Source organism: Clupea harengus, chromosome 9, assembly GCF_900700415.2.
Source record: "Clupea harengus chromosome 9, Ch_v2.0.2, whole genome shotgun sequence".
In the NCBI taxonomy this organism is placed as follows: domain Eukaryota; kingdom Metazoa; phylum Chordata; class Actinopteri; order Clupeiformes; family Clupeidae; genus Clupea; species Clupea harengus.
Window position 1 is genome coordinate 3,770,764 of NC_045160.1, and position 12,500 is coordinate 3,783,263.

Here is a 12,500-nt window from a genome sequence, read left to right on the forward strand (position 1 = left end):
AAGAGGAATGCAATAGGAAGTAATAATAATGATTCATTCAACAAGGAAAAGGTGTGCATGAACACTAAAATAACACACATACAATTGTGCAATGGCCACAGAAGCCGTGTGTGTGTGTGTGTGTGTGTGTGTGTGTGAGTTTCTCTCACTAACACTTTCCCTCTGAGGCCTTACAATTGTGTTCTAGTAGAAATCTAATCGGTTCTTTGCCCTACAAACAGCGAGTTCAATTTCCAACTTCTGTCATACTGAAGCACACAGACACACACACACACTCACAGAACAAAATAACCCCCAGTCATCCATCACAATCAGACTGGATTCATTACCATAGTAACTGCAGTCATTCTGCTGCACACACACACACACAAACACACAGATACCATACAAATACTGTAAACTCAGTCGAAACTGTTCTCTCTCAAACACACACACACACACCATTTTCATTTGGACGTCCTGTATACATAAACACATCTGGTCATAAACACACGCAGGTGAGGGAGTCGGTGTGTGTGTGTTGGTTAGTGCCAGGTGTGTTTGTCCTCAGAGGAGCTCACTGGTCCCTTGTGAACCCCACTCACAGGAGCAGCAGCTGAAGAGTCCATTCACCTCCATTACCACCACACACACACACACACACACACACGTCTGACTCACGTGTTTACCAACATGGGTCTGCAATGTATGGCCAATGTCATCTTAGGTGAAACTGTAAACGCAGGTGTAAACAGTGTGTAGTATGTTTCATTTAGTTTGTGTCTGGGTGTGTGATGGGGATATACTAATAGAAATGCAAGCAAGGTTCTGCACGTTTGTGAGAAAAAGCAGGGCTTTGGTCTGTGTGTCTGTGTGTGTGTGTGTGTGTGGTGTGTGTGTGTGTGTGTGTGTGTGGTGTGTGTGTGTGAGCAGTGCTGTAGTGTTGGGGTCAGGAGCTTGTCTACTGATTGAGGCTGAGTTTGTCCTGATTGAGGACTTTCTCTCTTTCACACACTAGCCTCCTCCCCCAGCAGGACACACACACACACACACACACACACACACACACACACACACACACACACACACACACACAAACACAAACAAATTCTGTCTCACAACATACACCCAGCAAACAGACAGACAGGCACACACACACCTTCTGGATCTGTCTCTCTTTTTCTCACACACAAGCACAACACACACACACACACACACCCCAAATCAATCCCAGATCAATCTTCATTTTCTTGCCACTTTGACTGATCTCAGGTCCAGATGCTGCCCAGTCCCTGTGGACTGCATCCCTTCAACAAAAAAACAAACACACACCCCCACTCCTCTCCAAACACTATAAAAACTTTATTCCACAAAGTCATAAATAGAACACACAGAGATCTGTGGTCATATCTGCTGTATGCACAGAAGGGTATGGGATGTGCTCCATACAATCTGTCTGACATCACATAGTGAATACATACACGAGTAATGCTTCATCTGCTTAGGAAAAGAACTGATTAAGTGTTCACTGCGAGAGAGACAACAGCACAGAGGATCAATGAAGAGACATTTGTTGTATGTTCTCAGCTGCTCTCTCACTCACACACACACACAGAGAAACATACACACATACACACACACACACACACACACACACACACACACACACACACACACACACAGAAACATACACACATACACACAGACACACAGACACACAGACACACACATACACACACATGTCTGTTGTAGTCCTCATTGCTGCTTGAGGAAGAGCGCGGCGCCGGTCTGTATCCACTGGTCGGGGTTCCCCCCGCACGGCACGTCGATGTTGGTGACCACGCGCACGCGCTCCGCGCTGGTGTACACCGGCAGAGAAATGCACTCGTCTGGGGCGTAGCTGCCAGCAGCACTCTGCACAACAATAACAGACAACGTTACAACAACAATAACACAACATTAGCACAACAATAACACACTGCACAATTCCAAGCCTCCAATATAAACACGGCGTCACTGAAACATTAACACAGGGTCCGACTATTTCAACTGAATGGCTTTTCTTTAGCTGCCTTTACGATCCCCTGAAAAGATGTAATCTGAGTGAGGGGAGGGGAGGGCCGTTCTGCTAATGGCACATTAACTAGAGCTGGGGCTGGTTACTGAGCTCAGGGTGGAGGATGCTGGAACTAAGAGGGATGCTTGCCTTTCTAATGTGCCACTCTTACTGGGGTCCACAAAGAAGAGAGGGAGGAGAGGAGAAAGAGAGAAGAAGATCATGGGAGAAGGGGTGGGGCGGGGGACATATCATGTGTGTGTTGTTCACAGCAGTAGTGAAGAGTAGGCAGGGTAGTGAAGAGTGGGCACACAGAGTGATGCACACACTTTCACACACAACACACACACACACACACACACACACACACACACACACACACACACACACACACACAACACACACACACATCACACACCACACACACACTGGATTTGGATGAAGGAGAATAATTAGGCTATTGTTACCAACTACTTCAAACACAGTGCATCCAGCACCCCCAACATCAAAGAGCCACGTAACCTACCTACTTTCTCTCTCTCTCTCTCTCTCTCTCTCTCTCTCTCTCCCTCTCTCCCTCCCTCCCTCCCTCCCTCTCTTTCCCTCTCTCTCCTATGCTCTGCTGGAATTCTTATGATAATGAGGAGTGCCGCTCTTCTCTTGTTAGGGAGGCTGAGGCTGCTGAGACTTTGGCAGAGTCAAGCCAAGATGCAGTACTGCATTATGAATGTCTTCAACACTCCACAATCTCTTACACACAAGCACACACACACACACACACACACACACACACACACACACACACGTTCAATTTTGGGGGCTGAACACACAGACAGACAGACAGACAGACAGACAGACAGACAGACAGACGGACACACACACACACACACACACACACACACACACACACACACACACACACAGGACAGACAGACAGACAGGCGGACACACACACACACACACACACACACACACACACACACATACACACAGAGACAGACAGACAGACAGGCGGACACACACACACACACACACAGACAGACAGGCGGACACACACACACACACACACACACACACACACACACTCACACACACACACACACACACACACAGACAGACAGACAGGCGGACACACACACACACACACACCCCTGTTTGTCTCCTTGGGAGGGAGGGTGGCAGAAAGGGCAGTGACGCAATGGTCTTCCTCTGTCTTATTTATGGCTTCCTGCACACACACAGGGGAGCGGTGAGTGTGTGTGTGTGTGTGTGTGTGTGTGGTGTGTGTGTGTGTGTGTGTGTATGTGTTGGTTGGTTGGGGTGGTGGTGGTGGTGCAGGACTAGCCCACAGTGATGCACACCCCAAAATCTTTGCATGCAGCCAATATGCGTGTGTGTTTTATGAGTGACTGCACTGGAAACACAGACACACACATTCTGTTTAATGCAAGTTCCCGGGTGTTATATACATTCATATATACAGCCCCCACCGGACAGCCTCCGGGACACACACATACACCTGCTTACAGAAAACTCCTTTCAGTACACACCACACACACACACACACATCGCACACGCACACGGCACAGACACACACAGACACGCACATTATGAAGGCACACCACACATAGGGCCAGCCTTTCACAGAGCCCTCAGAGGTCTGTGATGAAATCTTCTAGAAATGAAATGGAACAAAAGTAGCAGGAACAGAGAGGAAGAAAAGTCCCCACAAAAGAAAAATGCGCCATTTTATTTCACTGGTCACCGTGACGACAGGAGGCCCGGTCTCTGAGGGAAGAGAACAGAGGCTACCTCTTGGTGCCCCCGGGCGGATCTGAACGACACGCAGGCCTGACAGAACCAGCGCCACAGGCCTGCGTGACACATCACAACACCCACAGCAGGACAGAACAAGAGACAGAGAGAGAGAGAGAGAGAGGACAGAGAGAGAGGCGAAGGATGTACAGAGACGAGAGACAAAGAGATACGGAGGAAATGGAGAGAGAAAGCAAAGAAGTAGAGAAATGGACACAGACAGCGTGAGACAAAAGGGAAATATGGGGGGGGGGGGGACAAGACAAAAAGAATAAGAAGAAGGCTATTAAAATAACAGCAGGACAGGCTGATGAAACACTAGAGAGAGGCAGAGTGAGAGAGAGAGAGAGAGAGAGAGAGAGAGAGAGAGGGAGGGAGAGAGAGAGGGAGAGACAAAGAGAGTCAGAGAGAGGGAAAGAGAGAGAGGGGAGACAGAGGGAGAGAGGGAGGGGGAGAGGGAGAGAAAGAGGGAGAGGGAGGGAGACAGAGGGAGAGAGAGAGAGAGGGAGACAGAGAGAGAGACAGAGAGAGGCAGACAGAGGGAAAGAGAGAGAGGGAGAGAGGGAAACAGAGGGAGAGAGAGAGAGGGAAAGATGGAGAGAAAGAGGGAGGGAGACAGAGGGAGAGATAGAGGGAGAGAGAGAGGGAGAGGGGGGGTGAGCAGATGAGTGATTGAGTACCTGAGGAATCCAGGCCATGTAGCAGGAAGGCACGGCAGACACACTGGGAGAGTCGTGCTGGTTCTCAGACAGACGGTTTCCGTCAAAGCTACAGCCCTCCAGCTTCAGTCCCCCAACCTGGAGCACACACACACACACACACACACACACAGACATAACACACAGAGACAGACACGCACACATTATTAGATATGCGAAAATGCCACAGTCTGGTGGTAAATGTCAAGTTTTACACTAATGAGCCACCTGTTGTGATTGGGGTCACCTGTACAAGCGCCATGGCAACAGCGAAGACAGACACTATAAGCACAATCAGGGCAACATACACACACACACACACACAGCAGCCTCAATGAACCATCCCCTCGGAGGCCAAGGCGGCTATAGATTTCATTTCCGCACAATTTCATCTCCATTGGCAAACTGTGCCAGACATACAAAGAAAGAGAGAGAGAGAGAGAGAGAAAGAGAGAGAGAGAGAGAGAGAGTGAGTTGAGAGTGTTTTGTTCGGGTGAAGAGTCAGAGATGACCTAAAGTAAACACAGGAGCAGGAGAGGAGGACTCAGACAGGAGAGGAGAAGGAGCAAAGGAGACGAGAAGACGGAAGGCAAGGCAAGGAAAGGCAAGTGTATTTATATAGCACAAATCATACACCGCTTTGGTAATTCAAAGTGCTTTACAAATGAGCACATAAAAGAACATAGAAAAATAAAAGATTTAAGAACATATAAATAAATAGATGAATAAATTACATAAAAGTAGAGTGAATTTGTTAACAGAAATCATCTGGGAACAGTTGGGTTTTAAGTCTAGAACATTTACAAGTACAGCCTCCTAATCGACCGATTTAACCTTTCTGTTTCCATTATGTTGCAAGGAACTACAGACCTGCAAGTGACGTAGTCCAATATTTTGCTCTATGATCACAAACGTCAAATCCAAGTGCAACAAAATAATGATGTATTTCTTCAGCGGCAACACCAACATTATTTTCTGGATAACGTTAGAATTACCTCAATGTTGAGTCAACATTTGAATTTTGCTATAAAGTCGCTAACACTCGATTAAATGGCTTCATGGCAGCGCTAATTACTTCATAAAAGAAATATATCAGCACCACTGTGATTAATTCAAGCCTTTATTTCAGCTGCTGTTTTACTTGTGTTCATTAAGTGACTGTAACCTGAACAACTTAACTACCGTAATTTTCCGGACTATTAAGCGCACCTGAATATAAGCATCACCCACTGAATTTTTCAAAAATAATTATTTTTAACATACATAAGCCGCACATGTCTATAAGCTGCAGGTGCCTACCGGTACATTGAAACAAATTAACTTTACACAGCCTAAAATGAATATCAAAAGTAATACAATAGTGATCATACCTGCCAACATTTGAGTAGCAAAATCCGGGAGATTTCGGCGGGGGTGTTGTGCATATAAGTGTTTATAGACAACGTATTTATTACATATTATGTAGTCTTCAGTTTATAAATAAATACACAATAACTGTATTTATTAACAAAAAAATATGTTTGTATTCATTATTATGTATGTGCAATGAACATAGTGACAATAATGTTGAACAATAGATCAACATTATTATTAGACCAACTAACTATTGCAATAACTTATGATCAATTCATGACATTTTCTAATATAACAAAACAATTCAAGAATAAATAATTAAATTAAAGTAAATTAAATAATTCATAAAAAAACATCACATAAACAGTTAATGTAACTTGCACAGGTCTTAAAACTACTGTTTTGTAGTGTTGTATATGTAGGTGGTTGACTTGGCTGTCCTAAGTGTCTTTTTAGATGGGGTGTACTTTGAAGCAGGCTTACTAAAGTTAATTTTGCAAGATAAAAGAGCGCACAAAGTGCTGTTATTCAAACTAGTTTTATTTTCTGTAACACTTTTTTTTACCATACTGAAAGTCCTCTCTGAGGAGGCATTACTATGTGGAATGCAAAGCAATGCCTTCATCAGCCTAGCCAGCTGACTGAAGCGCTCATCTTTCCCTACAAAGCCCCAGAGTCTGTCCACTCTCTGTTCCTGAGGTAACTCCTTGCTGTCTGCAACCTGGTAGTCAGTCAGTTCCTCTCTCAGCTTATCAGTATCAAGTCTCAGTTGTCACTACTCAGTATGAACAAATTTGCAAACCTCGTATTAGTAGGGTTACTTAAAAAATGCTGAATGTACTTAATTCTTATAAAAATCTTTGCTCAGTTAGGTGACTTAAAAGCAATAGCCTGCGCAGAAAGATCAACTGCGCAATAGAATGTAGGTTTGCCAGATTGACAAATTGGTTGAAAATGGTGTATTTATTGTGTACACACTATTTGCGTAGGAATACGTTGATCCGATCCCCATTCAAAGTGAATGATAGGTGGCTCACTTGCAAATCCTCTCAGACGTATTTTTCAGTTACAATAATGGGGTTTTTACATTGTACAGTGTCTATTTCTCGGTAACTTTCTAAAAATATAAGCAAAAGAAAGTCAAACAAACAACTTTTAGGTACAAATACGACCATCTACGGAGTTTGGTCCGCCATCTTTTTTTTGTTTAGCTTTGCGCTCTTGAGACGTGACCATATACATGATCTGATTGGCTAGAGCCGTGTTGTCGTCTTTGCATTAAAGGCAATTTGATTGGCTGACGCTTGCGTTGCCTCTCATGATTGCGTTTCATACATGATCTGGCAACTCTAGAACATTGACATTTTGATTTGATTATTAATAAAATGCATTTGTACCTCGTAAAATACGGGAGATTACCGGGAGAAATGACAAAACGGGAGGGCGGCGGGAGATGGATCAGAAAACGGGAGAAACCCGGGAAAAACGAGAGAGTTTGGCAGCTCAGATAGTGATGCATATTATTAGTTTTGCCAGTTACGATAAGTGCACTGTTGCTTTAAGAGAGCACAGTTGGAAGAGTCAATCAGAAGCTAGAACGTTAGATTGAAGACAGATAGATAGAAGAAAGACGCTAGTTTGAAACCAGTGAACTAAAGAACTTGAAAAGACTGGATTTGTATTGTAGTACACTTTTATTTTCTAAAGTGTTTTGAGTTGTGTTCTGTCTACGCCGGTAGACTGTGGTTATTTTGACATTAGTTAAGTCATTGAGAGATACTGAGAAATCGCGTGGAGCTAAGCATCCATGCGGCTGCATCCATGCTAGCATCCTAGCTCCACAAAGCCACCGTAAACACAAAGCCACCGTATACAGTCACAGGTTTCATAATCCATAAATTAGCCGCGTCATTGTTTAAGCCGCGAGGTTCAAAGCATGGGAAAAAAGTAGCGGCTTATAGTCCGGAAATTACGGTATGCAAATTTTACATTATTTTGCAGTATGCCCTATGTAACCCCTGGTAAAACCTACATGGCCACACAGAAGTACCTATCCTGGAACAGGTACTTATTTCACCCCCGAAAATGGCCCTGCAAGAGATCCTACAGTGGAAAACTGCCTAAAGGTGCCAGCCCCCCTAAAATGGCCCACAAGTTCCTGCAGTGGAAAAGCACCTATAGCAGCCAAAGGCTGTTTCACCCTGTTTACTGTAGTTCTGACAGTAGGTATTGCCAACAGATTTCTCTCCAGTGAGGTCTAGCAGGTGTGTACTGATGAAACATATGTACGGGGTAATTTGGTCCTGTCCCATTTAGTGACTTATAAACAAGCAGCAGTGCTTTAAAGTCAATTATGGGACTTAATGGAAGCCAGTACAGCCTCCTAATTGGCCATTTCAACCTTTCTGTTTCCATTATGTTGCAGGAACTACTGACCTGCAAGTGACTTAGTCCAATATTTATATACTCCTCCAGCTGTAGCACCAACATTAGACTAGAGATTTTCTAGATAACGTTAGGATTAGCTCAAGGTTGAGTCGACAGTTGAATCGTAGTGAAAAAGCAGCAGCGCTTTAAAGTCAATTCTGTGACTTAATGGAAGCCGGTGTAAGAACTTAAGTACTGGAGTAAGGTAGTCAGCTCTTTTTGTTTTCTTAAGAGCTCTAACAGCTGCATTTTGTACAAGCTGAAGCTTTTTGATGATGATTTTAGAAAAGCAAGTGAAAAGACCACTGCAGTAGTCCACCCTGCAGGAGATAAAGGCATGAATGAGTTTTTCAAAATCATGTTTTGACATAAGGCCTCTAAGTTCGGCCACGTTTTTGAGATGGTTATTTAGTTATTGGTTTCACATAGTTGTTAAAGCTGAGATTGCAATCAATTACCACCCAGGTTTTCAACAGTGTCCTTCACTTCAAGTCCTTTTGTGTCCAGATGAGTAGCAAGTCTCTCCTCTTTTTTCCCAAAGAAAATGCTTTCAGTTTTGTCCTAACTCAACTGAAGGAAATTTTGAGATAATGTGTATATATCTGCACTGTTGACTAGTGTTTTTAACCGTTTACTGTTTTACTGTTTTTACATTGTCATTCATTTCAACTTCAATTCTATCAAGTTGAGTTCCCCTTTTTGTTGCTGGTGCTTCCAAATGTCCAAAAGTAAAGGAGAGAAAAGAAAGGGGAAAAAGAGAGGGGAAGAGACGGATGAAAGTGTAGGAGAGAGAAGAGAGAAAAGAGAAAAGGACAGTATAGGCTGTCAAGGAGAGGGAAGACATGAAGAAGAAAAAATGAGTAGAAGTTAAAGAGACCAGTATCTGCCCTACCAAGCCAAAGGAGAGACAGACAGAGAGAAGGAGAGTTAGAGCGATAGAGAAAGAGACAGATGTAGAGAAGGAGAGTTAGAGCGATAGAGAAAAAGACAGACAGAGAGAAGGAGAGTTAGAGCGATAGAGAAAGAGACAGATGTAGAAGGCCAGTGGAGAAAGAGGGCGCATGTGGGTAAACACATTAGCACAGAGACATGCGCACATAGGGCTCCCCTCTCTGCAAATTCAATTACCCATCAGCCCCCAGGTGTGGCCCTGCTGATTACGGGCTGGAAACAATGTGTCTGCACGCCATCGCCTCATCGTGGAAAACTCTCACAATATCCCGCCAACTCCCGTCCAACTCCCGCCTGCCGGAGCGCAAACACAGGGCTTTTTTCCACCTTGCAGGAGCCAGCAGATGTCTGATAAGACACGCGCACCGCTCTCGTGTTAAACGCGGAGCCATATTATCCCATACTCCAGTTTTCCTGGAGAGATGGAGTGTTCCTAGCCAGAGGCGTTATGGAAAAGGGATTTGTCACCCTGGAAAGAGCAGGGCCCGGCCAGAGAAAGGCACTGTCATTCTCTGCAGCCTTCACCCCCCACTCCACTTGCCCTCCACACTGCCCCCTGCCCCACCTATCTCTTTCCCTCTCTAACCTCTCTCTTTGTTTCTTTCACGCTGTCCTTGGGGAGGTAGAGAGAGAGAGAGAGAGAGAGAGAGAGAGAGAGACAGACAGAGAGAGAGAGAGAGAGAGAGAGAGAGAGAGAGAGAGAGAGAGATAGAAGAGAGAGAGAGAGAGAGAGTGTGTGAGACTGACTGACCGATGGAATTTTATGTGCATCTCTGTTCGGAGAGTTGGGCTAGAAACAGACAGCTCTGCCTGTGGCTGGATTTCTGTGAAGGCTACATTCATCTGGCACTGAGATATTAATACAGCCTTGTCTCTACTGTTGCCTGGAGTTGAAATTCAGATTTAGTACAATATTTTGAGTTGCCAAAACGTTACTAAAGTCCAACAAAGAACTTAACTGCTTTTAAGAATTCCCACAACCACCACACAGAGCTCCTGTAGGATAATTGGCAAATGCTGCCCCCACTGCTACTATACACAAGCTGCACTGAGAAAAGCATCACTTTACATCCCAGGCATCTGCTGAGAAACTAAATCAAAAATGTACCCTCTGCCTCTCTATCTCAGCTCCGCTCTTCCACCCACTCTCAGTTTCGGTCTCTCTCTCTCTCTCTCTCTCTCTCTCTCTTTATCTCTCTCTCTCTCTCTCTCTGTGTTATCTGTCTGTCTCCTTCCCGGTCATGGGTATGCAACCAGCAGAAACTGTGTTGTTCCAGCCACTGCAACGGAAGTGTAGCAGGGGATTTGCTACGGTAGCTGGTCATGTACATACCCAGACATGCTATGTTAGTATTCTGTTTGAATACACACACACACACACACACACACACACACACACACACACACACACACACACACACACACACACACAGACGCAGTCAGCCAGCTGTAATAGGCATGCCCTGCCCTGCCCTTAAGTTCTCAGAGTGACTCAGGTCTTTTCTGGCCAGTGCAGACATCCATCACATGTGGGTTAAGGAGGGCAGGACAATGGCCCAGGAGGGGTGACGCCTTACGAAAAGGGCAATCCAGCAGCCTTGCACTTGACCAATGACTTCCTGCCCTGCCCCGGAGATGCTGGCCAGGCTGCAGAGGGACGGAGCTGGAGTCGGGCGTCTGGACTCTGTCCCACCAGCCCACTGGGGAAACCCCCTGAGACAAGACGCCAGGCTCTCTACTATTGCTGGAGTTTCCCAAAGCCTACGTCCCTACAGCAGATGGATCTACACACACACACACACACACACACACACACACACACACACACACACACACACACACACACACACACACACACACACACACACACACACACACACACACACACACACCCTCTTCCTCTCTCACAAAGTCATTTCGTCACACGCTATGTTTGTTTCTAGTTAGTTTCCTCTGATTGAAATGTCAGCATTAGGTCATGCACCGGTCATTCCACTGGCGCTGGTAATGGCCGGACCCTAATGGGCACCGCTCTGAGCGGGGAGGAGGAGGGGGGGAGGGACGCAGCCAGCATACCTTCACTTGGAGAGTCCCCTCTGGTATTGTGCTCTTCCAGGACGCCACGAACTTCAGGCTGTCCATCGAGCAGCCCATGGATCTGAAGGACATGATGTTCAAATTTAGCACACATGCACACAAACACACATATGTATCTCACATTCCTTTGGCCACTCATTAGTTAAACTTCTACAGTCACAGAGCACCAACACACTCACACGCACACACACACGCACACACACAAAGAGTACCTGGCAGTTTCCTGTCTGAGAGCATTGAGGAAGGTGTCTGGGTGGAAGAGTTCAGACAGGTCCAGAGTGTCCGTCAGCAAGCTCTGCTTCTCCGCCTTTTCAACCCAACTCTGCCAGAGCAACACACACACACACACACACACACACACACACACACACACACACACACACACACACACAGGAATGAGGACATGTACAGCAAGAGGGAGAGAATATGTGCACATGCGAGTGTGGCACTATGAATGTGTGTAAAACGTATGGATGCGTGGCGTGGGTGTTTATGGTTTATGTATTGCTCCATAACATATTCAGCGAGCACCAGGCCAGTGCCATTAATATGAGATGTGTGGTCCCAACTGACTGCAGTCTGTCTGTCTCCCAAAAACAGAATACGAGAAAGAAGACGAGCCACAGAATTACAGGCTGAACTGGGCCACTGTGCTTACATCTGATATTCGCTGGGTGCTGTGCCACACACTGGCAGCCATTTGATCATTGGCTGCCAGGCACACACACACACACACACACACACACACACACACACACACACACCATAAGATTGGGTGGGTGGGGGGGGGGGGGGGGGGGGGGGCATATGGAGCATTTTGTTCTTGTGTTATTCAGCAATTTTCAATTGTGCACATACACATACACACACATAGCCAGACACAACCAACCAAACACACACACACACACACACACACACACACACACACACACACACACACACACACACACACACAGAGAGCTCAACCCTTCCCTTCCGGCCCCACTTGCTGGGGATCTGGTGGGTAGTCTGTGTGCTGGAATGCACTGTTTATGAATGTAATTGGCTGAGAAGATAAAGCAAAAATAACACATTTTGCCGGAGGATGGATTTAAGAGCATTATCCATTTTTGGGCAAAGTGGTC

At 45.6% G+C, this 12,500-nt stretch overlaps 1 protein-coding gene across 3 annotated transcripts in view; it reads right to left on the reverse strand.

Annotated features, from left to right (window-relative positions):
* Positions 1-1,700: 1,700 nt before the first annotated feature.
* The window catches only part of LOC105909270 (cytoplasmic dynein 2 heavy chain 1), a 168,611-nt gene continuing 157,811 nt past the window's right edge, over positions 1,701-12,500 (reverse strand). For all 3 annotated transcript variants that reach the window (XM_031573109.2, XM_031573108.2, XM_031573107.2), the window contains 4 exons: positions 11,589-11,698; positions 11,356-11,437; positions 4,531-4,647; positions 1,701-1,893 (listed from right to left, as the gene is read on the reverse strand). In XM_031573109.2, coding sequence (XP_031428969.1) covers positions 1,735-1,893; positions 4,531-4,647; positions 11,356-11,437; positions 11,589-11,698 — 468 coding nt within the window. In that variant the 3' untranslated portion in view covers positions 1,701-1,734. The remainder of the gene's footprint in view (positions 1,894-4,530; positions 4,648-11,355; positions 11,438-11,588; positions 11,699-12,500) is intronic.